General features: G+C 62.8%; 1 protein-coding gene across 5 annotated transcripts; it reads right to left on the minus strand.

Annotated features, from left to right (window-relative positions):
* Positions 1-673: 673 nt before the first annotated feature.
* Positions 674-9230, minus strand: Icoslg (inducible T cell costimulator ligand). 5 transcript variants are annotated; one of them, XM_040287107.2, is made up of 7 exons: positions 9056-9227; positions 8140-8180; positions 7005-7355; positions 5890-6177; positions 3738-3947; positions 3002-3037; positions 674-2189 (listed from the first exon to the last, which is right to left on the minus strand). In XM_040287107.2, the coding sequence occupies exons 1-6, from the start codon at positions 9064-9066 to the stop codon at positions 3018-3020; spliced, it is 921 nt and encodes a 306-aa protein (XP_040143041.2). In that variant the 5' UTR covers positions 9067-9227; the 3' UTR covers positions 674-2189; positions 3002-3017. The 5 variants fall into 5 exon arrangements, 4 of the variants coding, with proteins under 4 accessions (XP_040143041.2, XP_005323497.2, XP_077900880.1 ...); XM_005323440.5 differs by having other exon boundaries at positions 3780-3947; positions 9056-9225; XM_078044754.1 differs by lacking the exon at positions 3002-3037 and having other exon boundaries at positions 3780-3947.
* Positions 9231-12643: the final 3413 nt, after the last annotated feature.

Here is a 12643-nt window from a genome sequence, read left to right on the forward strand (position 1 = left end):
CAGGCCCTTGGAGCAGTGACAGGGACACAGGCCGGCCCTGCCCAGATTCAAGACAGCTGGGCTGACCAACGCTGTGGGCGAGGGCACAGCTGGCACCTGGCACCCTGGTGTGGGGTTTCTGGAGGTCAGGGCGCCGGGACCAGCCTGGCGACCCCAGAGGAGGCGCTAACAGCCATGTTGAGGCCGGGAGGGGCAAGGGTGGCCAGTGGCCTCCCACAGAGTGCTGGGCCATCCCCAGGCACCCAGGGGCAGCCCTCGGAAGACGAGAGGAGAGGGAGGGCTCAGGTGGCAGGGCCTGCGGGCAGCAGGGAGACGATGACCACTCTGCCCAGAGCCCAGGGCCCAGGCAGAATTCAGAGGCTCGGGCGAGAGCAGCCATCGGGGCCCAGCTGGCCACGGTGAGGAGGCAGGAACGCCGAAGCCAGACTCAGGCTCCCTGCTGACTGTCCCCATCCTGTCCTTGGCCCTCAAGCCTCTCTAGGGACGCCCGGGTCTCCTTCGGGACAGGCCAGCAGGGCTCAAGGCTGAAGGGAGGCCCAGCTTCCCAGGCGTCTTTCCCAGAGCCCTGGGTCACGCACGGGCACTGCGCCCAGCTCCCCCGAGCCCTTCCACCCGCAGCGGCTCCTGTGCTCCAGCCCGGAGTCGACTGCCACGATGAAGACACCGTCACCTCTTTTTGCGATACCGGGCAGTGCTCTGCCCGAGCGGCGCCCCAGCCGTTTTTATTTCATTCTGAGAGAGGGCCTCACTGAGCTGCTGGCCTGGAACTTGGGATCCTCCCGCTTCAGCCTCCGAGTCACGGAGCTCAAGGCGTCCCTCCGCACCCGGCTACCTCATTCTTTCACAGTGGACACCCACTCCCTGATGCTTTGGTGAAGTGTGGGTGGCTCCGTCACCATGCTCTGTGACAGGCCTGTGAGCACAAGTGTGAGGTCTTGTTCTGCCTGGGTGAGAAGTGTGCCCCTCACACACCTGTTAGCACCCAGCGACCGTGGACGTGACACACAGGCCCTGGCCACGGGGGCTGTTGGGGGCTCTGGGCAGGAGGAGGGCGGGCATTTGCCCACAGCCAGGGGCCAGACCTGTGTCTCAGGGGAAGCCACGCCTGGCTCACCTGGAAGTGCACACGCACACACAGGTGTGCCCCCAGCAACAGCGGCCTGCTGTATCCATTCTGGACAGCCACACGGAGGCCGCCCTGGGAGGCTTGGCCAGGGCTGATGCCTGTCATGGAGTGGCCTGTCGGGCTGCAGAAACTGGCACTGGACAGGAGGCCTCACACTGTGGAGTCCTCCGGGAGGCGGGGGGGACTCTGAGGAATTGCTGCTGGAATGTGACAGACCTCGTGGCTGGCAGGGGACCTCGGCCTCCACTGGGCAGCCCCCCTGCAGGACTCTGACGGTCACAGGGGTGCAGCCCACATCTGCTGCTCGTGTGTTTTGAGTGCTGAGTGGGGAGAGGAGAGGGACAGGTCCCTGTACCCAGCGTAGCGGCAGGTCCAGGAGGCCCCTCGTCCGGGCAGGTGGGCCCTGGAGCACACCACCTCTGTGTCTCTTGAGGAGGACGATGGCGCCTTTGACAAAACAGGCCAGATCCAGTATTCTTTCCGCAGGGATCCCAGAGGAGAGAGAAGTCCAGCGGGTCTCCCGGGGCTTCCGGCATGGCCACTTCCCGCACGTACGCACGCACACAGGTGTGCACACACAACGCACACTACACAGGAGCTCCCGGCAGGGCGGCAGCTGGTAGGCCCTGGGTCAGGTCTCCTGCAAACACCCTCAGTGCTCCGGCGGTCACAGAGGTCATCCTGGAAGGGCAGGTGCGCGTTCCTCCTTCCAAACCCAACGCCCTTCCTTGGCTCTCAGGAACCCCTGTGCCCCGCGAGGCCCGTGCCTGGTTCCTGGTTTGGGAGGAGCCTGGTGCTGAAGCGCAGAGGCTCAGCGGGCTCCTGGGCACTTGTGCGGCTGCCCGGTTGGGAAGGACCTCGCTCTGGGGGGGCAGTGTCTGAGGCGTCTCTCCAGGGTCAGCCTCTTGGGCCCCTCCTGGCCAGGTGGATCCTGTCCTGGCAGACAACATGGGCAGGTGGCTCACTGTCCCCTTTGTCACCAAGCTGTGTATGATGTCCGCCCAGTAGCACCTCAGAGAAGCCCTGTCCCCGTCCTGGGCAGTGAGTTCCTGTCAAACATGGTCTTGGAGGGAAAGAGAAGAGAGGGACGTGAGGCGCTGCACCTCCTCTGGTTTCTCGCGGCGCTGGGGACAGAACCCAGGACTTCTCACCAGCCAGGCAAGCACCCTGCCGCCAACCCGGGCCCAGCCTTCCTTCTCATCCCGAAGGCAAAGAGACCCAGCTCCCCAGGACCCAGGAAGACCCTGGAAACAGGACGGCTGCTTCAGGAGGCAGCTGACGCCACGGGTGGCCCTGGAGTTCCAGCAAGTTCTGTTCCAAGGTGACCTGGAGTTGCTGGACACAGCCCGGGGCTCCCTGCAGAGCCAGCCTTCACCCAGCTCAGGTCCCTGGGCCCCGGGTAAGAGACCCAGGTCAGGGGACATGCAGCCACCGCCTCAGGTAGAGCCCCGGCCCCTGGTCCAAGCTCCTGCCTGGGGCTGTAGCCCCCGACACGGAGCTCTTCCTAAGCCGGGAATCCACCTCTACTGCTGCTCCTGAGACCAGGGCCACCAGCTCCACAGGGCCACAGAGCTGCCTGCAGGCCACGGTCCCAGCTAGGGAGGGGCCAGAGACACACAGACTCTAGGCAGTGCAGGGGGTAGGGAAGGACCCGGGTGACTGGCTGGACCCTGCTGTGTGCAGTTTGGAAGTTTCTGGCACGTGTGGTCCTGGCGCTGAGGGAGCCAACAGGAAATGCCAGGTCACCTCTGGGACCTCCCCGCGTTTCCAGGACCACCAGGCGCCAGGGCAGACAACTGAGGTTCTGAGTGCGTGAAGGTGCCCCCCGTGCCCGCCTGGCGGCCCCTCGAACTGTGTTCTCTGGGGGCAACTCACCTGTGGGCTCTTCCTCCTACCGCACGAACCTGGCACCTGTGGGACGAGTCAGAGACCCAGGTGGCGTGGAGGTCGGGCGGGCACTCTAAAGACCCCCGCGGCCCAAGCGCACAGCAGCCCCACCCTCTGCCCAGACATTGCCCAGGTCTTGCCCTGGGCAGGGAGTGGACTCCCAGGTGAGGGGCTCCCGGGCCTCCTGCTTTTCAGGGAAGAGGCTCTTTCAGGGCCCGTGTGTGTCCTGGCTCAGGGGCCCTGTGACAGCCTGTCTGGGCCAGCAGGGGGACTGTGGGCATGGAAAGTGTTTTGGGTGACCACACACCAGGAACCCCTGCAAGCAGCTGCCAGGAGGCTCTTCCATGGGGCCCATACTGGGCTCCACTAACCGTCTCCCCTTCCTCTGCCCTCCTGGGCGAGCAGGCAGGGCCTCTATGTGGCCATCGGGGCAGTACTGTGGCCTGCAGCTTCTGCGACTCCATCTCACCCTGGGGATCTCTCCTCCCGCAGCACAGGACCCAGACAGCCAGCCTGGCCAGTGACTTGGTGGCCACGGTCAGCCTTCCCAGAAATCAACCCCATGGCAGTCTCTAACTTGGAACCCGTCATTCCCCATGCAGCTGGGAGGGGGCGGCTTCCCGGCTGCCCCTGGGGTTGGCCCTATCAGGAACACGGCCCTGAGAGATGGCCGGCCTCTCACCCACCTCCCGGGGGGCTGGGTAATGCTTTTAAAGAAACCCACATTTCCGAATTCTGGAAGTGGACAGCTGGGCCTGGTGCGCACCTGTGTAGCTGCGACGGGGACACCTGGTTCTGCACAGGCAGCCTGTGGCCACAGCCACGATCACCATCGCCAGCAGGACGGCCAGGGTGCTGAGGACGGCCGCACTCCCCGCCTGGTGGGGACGCGCTGGGCTGTCTGTCACCATGGCTTCAGGTCCCACGAAGGTTTCTGTGAGGGGGACAGAAACAGCCGTGGCTGGGGGTCCCAGAGGAGACCCTAAGAGTGAGCCCGGCAGGGGATGCTCCCAAGGACCGGCACTGGCGGTCAGCTGTTCCTTACAGTGGGGCTCTCCGGCAGGCCCAGCCCTGACCCAGGGCCCTGGAGGGGCTTCTTAAATGGAGGTGAAATTCACGTTCCACGGGCCCTTGCACAGTGGGCGGGTCAGTGTGTCGAGTGCTCACGGCATGGGCAGCAGCCTTCCCAGGAAACCTGGTACCCACGGGCAGCCCCTCCTGCTTTCCCCTGTGCCCCACCCCTGGCCCCTCCACTCCCCTGACGGAGCACGGCCTGCTCTGGGTCCTTTCTGTTATGGACCGTACCACGTGTGGCCTCTGTGGACCAGCTTTGGCCACTGGGGCACGATGTCCTTGGGGTTCACCACATGCAGCCTGTGTCAGCACCTCATCCTTTTGACAGCTAAGGGACACTCCGTCATGTGATGGCCACAGTGTCCAGCCAGCCATCTGTGGTGGGTGCTTGGGGCCCTGTGGCTGTTGTGAACATGCTGGGCGTCCACAGGCACTTGCCTGAGTCCCTGTCCTGGGCAGATAGGAAATGGAGCCGCTGGCCAGCAGTCTGCCTTCGTCAGCAGAGGCCCTGCCCGCGTCCTGGCCCGTCAGAGGGTGGACCTCACAGGGAAGTCAGCCATGCCATCCAGGGGCACTGGGTACAGATGCCAGTGTGACTCAGGTCACCTAGAAGCTTTGTAACACTGTCTTAGTGGGTGGCACACTCCTACAATCCTAGAGACTAGAGAGGCTGAGCAGGAGGGTGGCAAGTTTGAAGCCAGCCTGGGCCACACCCTGTCTCACATGGAAAAATACAGTCTATAGTCCCAGCAGCTCAGGAGGCTGAGGCAGGAAGATCGCGAGTTCAAAGCCAGTCTTAGCAACTTACCGAGTCCCTCAGCAACACAGTGAGATCCTGTCTCTAAATAAAACACAAAAGAGGGCTGGGGATGGGGCTGGGTGGCAAAGTACCCCTGGGTTCAACGCTCAGGACTATAAACAAATCAAAAAACCACTGTCCTGCTGCCAGATGCCAGGGTCCGGGCTGGGCTCCAGTGACCCACTGTGCAGCTGAAACTGAGCTGGCGAGAACCCTGGGCTCCTCCTGCCCGGGCTGCCTGGCAGGGGGCAGTGGCCAGAAGCTCCTGGTGCTGCCCTCTTCCTGCTCCGGGGGCCCAGACCGTGCGCATGAGTCGAGGGGCTGCAGCTGGACACTGAGGGAGGAGGGAGAAGCCTGCTGGGTGCTGGTGGTCAGGGCCGCTCCACCAGCCTGGGCCTGGGCAGCCCAGGCCCCCTCAGCAGCCTGCACTGCTCTGACATTCACCTGCGTTTCCACTTTCACTGCTCCTGCAGGTTACGTAGCAGATCCTGTGGGTGGCACCCCTTTCCTGCAGCGGGCAGGGCCCACAGAGTCTAGGCTGCAGCATCTCCCACCTCCTCCTCTGTGTCCCATCTGACAGTGGTGACAGGGACACAGACTGGGAGAGCCTGCACCCCAAGCTCAGGAGGACCCGGCAGCAGCGAGGCCCAGCCCCATTCCCCATGTGGGGGCTCCTTCTTCTCAGGGGCCTCGGGGGCCTGTGCCCGGGGCAGAGCGCTTGGGGCTGCACAGGGTGGCTCCACCCTGGCCAGCTGCTGCCTAGTTTCGTGGCTTCTGAAGTGTCACACAGTCCTTTCGGAGCCTCAGTCCCGCTGGCCACACAGCTCTGCAGGTGAAGCTGAAGCTGGGGAGGACGGGGCAGCGTCCTCGGCTCTGAAACCGTGGGTTTCCCGGTCACCACCACCCGCCCTCACCTTCCTTCCTCTCAGCCACCTTCCTGACGCCACTGCACGGTCCCTGTAGGGCCTGCTCCAGTCCCCACCACCCCCCGCCCGGGCCTCACCTGTCCCCCCCGTGAGGTTCTGGTGCAGAAGCGCATTCTCTATGCAGCAGCCGACGTTCACGCTGGGTGCCCAAGGGATCCTCAGGACGCTGACCACATCGTACAAGCCCCGCTGGTTCAGGGAGACCGTGTCGTTATGCAGGGCCTTGTCCAGCTGGCTGTTGTCCGTCTTGTTGATCCAGTACACGCTGGGCCTCGGGTAGCCGTCTGTAGACACGCAGGTGAAGGTGAGCTCCTGCTCTGCAGAGGGGCGGCTGGGCGTGCTGACCACCGGCATGCTGTAGTTGGCTGCAGGGGAGGGAAGGGGGTGAGGGAGGCCAGCTTCTGCACCTCAAGATGCGGAGGGTGCAGGTGCCAAGGGCCAGGGCCGGGGAAGGTGGCCCCTGTGGCCCACCCTGGTAGAGCGGCCAGATCAGGGCTGTGGTCTGAGCTGCCAGCACAGGCCTGCGTGGACACCCAACTGGGGAGCCACTGAGCCTAGCAGGCCGTGTCCTGTACCTAGGGCCAGTTCAGACCCCTCATTGGATCTAGTGTTCCTCACAAGTGACACTGCCATCTCCTTGCTGAACGGTGCCCTGACCGTGGTTATCTTTAAAATTTCCTTGAATTCTGCTGGACGTAGTGGCACATGTCCATAATACCTGCAGTTTGGGAGGCTGAGACAGGAGGGTCACGAGTTCAAAACCAGCCTCAGCAACTTAGTGAGGCCCAAAGCAACTCAGTGAGACTGTCTCTAAATTTTATATACATATATAGAGAGTTCAGGGTTGTGGCCAGGGGTTAAGCACCCCTGCGTTCAACCCCCAAAATCCTGAAATTCTCATCTCATTTTGTGTTTTATAGCACTGTCTTCTAATTCATTTTGAAAAATCTAGCTCGAGCTGAAGAGTTCCAGGCAGCTGGCAAGGCTGGGGGTTCTGTGAAACCAGGGGGTCTCAGGTTGAAGTCCTAAAACTGACCAGGTTTTCACCCACTGCCTCACAGGTGGGAGAAACCCAGTAACCAAGACAGGACTTTCTTCCCTGAAGGGAGCAGTCTGCTGGGCCCCGGCTGGGTTCTGGGAGCCTTCTCCAGGACGAGGTGGGTGAGACCTGCGCTCTGCTTTGCAGCCTCACCTGCCACGTGCAGTGTGACCACGGCTTCCAAGATCCTTCCCAGCTCTAAGGATTTCCTAAACACCAGGCACTTGAACTTCTGCTCGTCCTGGGGGGTGACATTGCGCAGGTGCAGGGAGAAGTCCCCCTGCTGCATGCTGTCCAGTGACAGGTGTGCCCTGTTCTTGTAGTGGCTGTCCTCGAGGCCTGTGGAGCTGTTCTCGGGGAGGTAGTAGGTCACCACTGCGTTTGACTCGCTGACTTGCCAGTAGACAAACAGGTCATCTAGGTCGAAGCGACCTGTTCCCGGGTAGACGCAGCTGAGTTTGACGTCACTGCCCACCAGGGCCCTGATTTCCTCTGCTTCAATAACTGCAAGAGTCCAAAGATGAGATGGATATTCTGAGGGTGACTCCCAGCCCATGGAGTCACCCAGACTTCTGGGTTACAAGGCTCAGACACTGATCCTGACACATTCAAGCAGAAAAGGAATGTGTTGATCAGCTCCACCCAGGAGGGCCAGGGGCCCAGGTGGCAGCTCGGATGCTCGGTGGTGAGCCACCTGGCTCTGTTGTCCAAGGCCAAGACCTGGCTCTGACAGGGCACAGCTGGCATGCAAAGCCACCACTGGGGGAAGCCAGGAGGGTGCCTGGGCTGCTCTGCACTATTTCTAAAATCTGGCATGCAAAAGAGAACCATTTCTCGACATTATAAAGTCATTGTGCTCATGACAAAAGTTCACGCGACATACAGAGGCGCTACCATTTGCCCAATCACTTAACTGCCTGGCTCAGACTGGAAGGCTTGGTGGGCCTCGGCCCTCTGCTTCAGGGCCACATCATTGCTTCTGGCTCTTTTCAAACCTCAGAAAGGCTGACTGGGACAGAGAGACTGGGGGACAAGAAGCCCCTGACTCAAAGGAACTGCATCTACCTACCCTGAGCATGAAATCAAAGAACTATGGCCTTTGGAAAGGCAGTGTCCTCTGCGGCCTTCTGTCCTGCACCAGCCTAGGTGTGAGGCCCAGAGGACCCTGGCAGGAGGTGATGAGGACCTCCCCAGGCCCTGGGTGTGAGGCTCTCACAGCTCTGCATGAGGTCTGGAGGCTGGGTAAGGCTTGGCTGGGTAGAGCACCCTGCATTAAGCACTGACTCACCAGCTTGCAGGCCACTGAGGAGGAGCAACAGCAGGCCAGGACTGGAACAGAAACGGGGGAAGGCAGGTGAGCTGCAGGTCTCCACTTCTCCTTCCCAGGAGCAGGGGTCCACCCACGGGAGGCTCTGGCTCCGGCACAGAAATGTGAATTCACCGTCTGGAGAGGTCTGGGCTTCCCTGCACCGGGAGCTCAGGGAGAGGGGCCTGGACCACACCTCCCTGCCCCGCAGAGCAAGACCTCAGGGCTTCCAGCCCAGATCCCCCAGACCACCATGACAGCGAGTAAAGAAGGCTTGGGAGCCGCGGCCAGGTCCAGGCTTCTGCCTCCGCAGCCGCCTTGCTGGGGAACCACAAGAAACCGCGGAAGGCCGTGCGAAGCTGCTGCCGTCCCGGCTCCCACCGCCCCCTGCTGCGCGGCCCGCAGCACCCCCTTCCCTGGTTTGGAACTGTTAACGCGGAGGGGGGATCCCAGGTGTGTGGGGAGAGGCCGTGTCACTAAACAGTGGGCACTTGCTGGCCTCCGAGGTGTCACAGGGTGTCACATCCTCCCTCCTTCTGGGAAATCAGCGAAGCAGCGGAGAAGGGCGGCCTGCGGTGCCCCGCCGGGGTGCGCCTCCCGCTCTGCGCGCAGCCTACTCGGTCCCTGCCTCCGCACGGCCGCCTGGCTCGCCCACGCCCCGCCCGCGCGCCCGTGCCCGCCGCCGGCCCAAGCCGCCCCCTGCCGTCCACACCGCAGGCACCCGCGCTTCCCTCCTGGGCCTGCAGGTGAGCCCGCGAGCCCCGTGGGAGCCGCCCGGAGCTGGGGACGCACGGGACCGCTGCCTTCGGGGCGCTGTCGGCCCCACTTCGAGCGGGGACACCGCGCCCTGCCCGCGCTCCCTTCCCCGCACCGCAGGCGCGGCCGTAGGGGGGCTCACCTCAGCAGCATGGTGGGCACCGAGACCTGGGGCGCCGAGACCTCGGGCGCCGAGACGTGGGACCGCGGAGACCTGGGGCCGCGGAGACCGGCTCTAACTGCGTTCCCAGTTCCCAGGGCGCCGCGGAGCCTCTGAGCGCCAGCGCGCGGCCGCCTGGGTGCAGCCCTGGTCCCCGCCCCCGGCCCGGCCCTCCCGGACCGTGACCGCCCCCGGGAGGAGGCGGGGCGCGGCGGAGAGGAAGGTCGCCCTTTGGCTCCACAAAGTTAGTCTCTACCCAGGCCCGCATTCCAATCTGCCCAGTGCTGGACAGGGCCAGGTCCTCCAGGTCACGGGGACACTGGGCCAGGGCTGTAGGTGCCCGGGAAAGTCCCGGGAGGGTAGCTGGGACAGAGCGCCCAGAGATGTGGCGGTTGGGCCCTAGGACACTTCCCCACCGCTGCCCAGACTGGTCCCCACCCTGGCCCAGGGTTCTAGCCCTGCCTTCCCTGAGGGTGAGTTATGAGAAGCCCCAGATCTGAGCCAGGGGCCCAAGTAGGCTTCTCCAGGTGGACAGTAGGTGAACCACACCCGATGACTGTTTAGGACTGGACCAAAGGCAGGGAGGGCAGGCCTGAACTGACACCCCCTGCACACCCAGTTTGTTCCCCTAACCTTTGTGGGGTCTGATGGGCCCCCTGGCACAGCATCTTTGCATAGGAGAGGCTCTGAGAAGCCCACTGCCTGGACCTGGGTAGACCTTGCACTCCTGTGCTGGCCAGTGTTGTCTGGCACCTGGTCTGCGGGAGACTGCTGAGCTCTGGGCTGCGGTGGAGCCCACTTGCTCCCCGCCCCCCCCCCAACACACAGTACTGGGCCCTCCTCTCTGCTGACTCTGTGCTCCCTCCTCCTTCCCCAGGCTGGGTACAGAGGTAGTGCCAGACTGGTGAGGAGGTGGGCCAGGAGGGGACAGGGTTCCCTCCCTGTAGGTGGCAGGTCTGGAGGTCCTGATCTCCTGGGAGCAGCCGAGGGCTGTAGCCTCTCTATGCAGTTCTGCCCCACCCCAGGCCTGCTGCCCAGGCTGATGGTGGAGCAGGGGCAGCCTTTGTGAAGGCAGAAAGCTGGGAGCCTGTCCCTGGGCCATTGTGCAAGGGGAGCTCCCGGAGCCCAGTCCCCATGCAGATTTCATTCATTCAATGAAGACCCCATGAGCACCCAGCACTGGCGAGTTCGCAGAGAGCACGCGGTAAAGAAGGCTCTAGTCTCTGCCAGCTGGACCGGACGTCCCCATGCAGCTGTGGGACAACCAAGTGAAGACACCCAAAAGGTGAGTGCCAGGTGGTGACGGAAGTTCCCAAGGAAAAGAGCAGGGATAGTGAGCATGTGGCCCCCAAGTCCCCGGGTCGGGAGCAGAGTGGGCATTGAGGCACTTCTTCAGGGAGGGGCCATCTTCCCTTTCTGTCAGGAAGCTCAGGGACTAGAGGACCCCTGCCCATGTTCCAGGGTCCAATGAGGGGGTCTGCTCTTGGGGTGGGGATGGGGAGCCAGGGAAGTGTCCTGAAGGAAAGGTGAATGTTGTCCCTGGACAGCAGGGTGCCCGCATAACCCAGATCGTGTGCCTCGGATGGGCCCAGCTCCAGGAGCCAGGAACCAGCATGGGCTGGAACACATGTGGCCAGGGCCTCTTCAGGGGCACACGGTTCACACACCCAGCATAGAGAGGTACATGGTGTTGGTGGCCTCAGTCCCCTCCCCGCCCCAGCTTGGCTCCAGCTGGCAGAAGACTGAGTTTGGGGAGAACCAGCCCAGCATCACTGGCCAGGTGAGCAGAGCAGTCAGTCGGGCTGGGCAGCTGGCACCACCCATGCCTTCTCCTCCCAGGCCAGACTGCTGCCACTCCCCTCCCCTTGGTTAGGTGAGTCCCTGAGGCCCACACAGGGCTGTCTCTGATTGGGCAGGCCTGGGCTGGGTGCCCACCTCTGGGCCTATCACTGAGGCCCAGGGGCCTGCACTGTACTGATTGGCTGATGCCTGGGTTGGGGCAACGCCCCTTCTAGCACTACCCAGATCCCCCTCCACCCTGCAGCTCTCCAAGCCAGGCCTGGGCGCTGTGCTGCCTGACGGCAGTGGGGCAGTGGTAGAAGATGCTCGGGTGGCACAAGCATGGCTGGCAAAGGGGTAGGGGCCAGGGCTCACAGAGGTCTCAGAAACCACTTACTGCTGCTGGACCCACTAAACAGCAGAGACTCTGGATGGAGGGGCCTATTGTTCCTTGGGCACAGTAGGGAAGTGACACGGAATGCAGCTGGACTACAGGGGGCACCGTTGGGCAGCACCCGGGCAGCTGTGGGGGAGGAGAACCAAGACCAGAGATGGTAAGCTCACGGTGGGTTGAAATCCCAGCCTTGGAACTGTGCATCACCAGGCGAGTTAGTCAGCCCCTCTGTGCCTGTGTTTCCCATCTGGGAAGTGCAGATAATCACACCCTTGTGGCTCAGTGACCAGGTCATGCCTGCGAGTACACTTGTGCGACTGTCCTAAATTAATGCATACTCTATAGGCAAAGGGTTCCAAACAGGACTCTGAGATGAAGGGGACATAGCTCCCTTGACCAGGACTGCAGGCGGGCAGGGAAGCTTGGTGCTGGGGTGGGAACCAGAGGAAATGCAGTCCTGCAGCCTGAATCCGAGGTTCCGGGGCAAGGTATGGGATCGTCTGGATGCCCCAGCCTGCCCCCTGAACCCCAGCTGCACCCAGGAGCAGTAGGGCTCTGGGCCCCAAGTCCCACTGATGGGGGGCCTGCCGCAACCTAATGTCAGGTCTTTCCCCCACACGGGAAGCACAGTGCCCTGAGAGTCACAGCACAGTGTGCCTCTGACATCCCAGGTGACACTCGGAAGCCCATCTTTTCTCTTGGGGATCTGCTCATTTCCTGAGACTGCTGCAAGGAGTCACCGCAGGCTTGGGGGCTTAAAAACCGCAGGGGCATCGTTTTCCCACAGTCCTGGAGGCCAAAGTCTGAGGTCACTGCTTCACCTGGAGGCTGAAGGGAGACACCTCCCTGCCTCCACCCCCTGGGGTGCCCCTTAGCTGAGCTGCAGCTCTGGAGCCTCTCTGCCTCTCTGGTCAATGGCCGTCCCCTCTGCATGTGGCCAAGACTGCCTCTGCCCCACTCTGATGGCAAATGGGCCCACCTGGGTAACCCAGGCGGCATGTCGACTCAGGCAGTGGGGTCCTTCTCTACCGTGGGAGGTAACACCCACAGCCCCGGGAGTCGATCATGGGCATCTTTTGGGGGTTGATTTACAGCCGACTCCAGGGATCATGAATGGGGCCTTGGGGGAGGGTTAGAGCACTCAGGAGGATCTCCAGGTGGGGACGATTCTGTGTGCACGTTTGAGAGTGCCGAGAGGTCGCGGAGCGTGTCTGGAGACCTGAAGCCTGGCTCTCCCCCTTGCTCTCAAGCAGGTGGAGAGCAGGCCCTGGTTTTCTCTCTGCCCGTGCCACCAGTTACCTGGGTGGACGCAGCCTGGCCGCTACCAGCCCTGCGCAGTGCTGTCATCCCCCACTGGGCAGCTGTGGTCACAGGTTCGTGTGCACGGCTCAGCCAGC

This window comes from Ictidomys tridecemlineatus, chromosome 3, assembly GCF_052094955.1.
Source record: "Ictidomys tridecemlineatus isolate mIctTri1 chromosome 3, mIctTri1.hap1, whole genome shotgun sequence".
Taxonomy (NCBI): Eukaryota; Metazoa; Chordata; class Mammalia; order Rodentia; family Sciuridae; genus Ictidomys; species Ictidomys tridecemlineatus.

Bases quoted from the DNA above. Each gene is read 5' to 3' on its own strand.
- Icoslg (XM_040287107.2), bottom strand. The intron at 7,356-8,139 runs GTGAGTCAGTGC...GGACTCTTGCAG, and splicing joins CCTCAGTGGCCTGCAAGCTG to TTATTGAAGCAGAGGAAATC. The intron at 3,038-3,737 runs GTGGGTTTCTTT...CTCGTCCCACAG, and splicing joins CACTTCCAGAATTCGGAAAT to GTGCCAGGTTCGTGCGGTAG.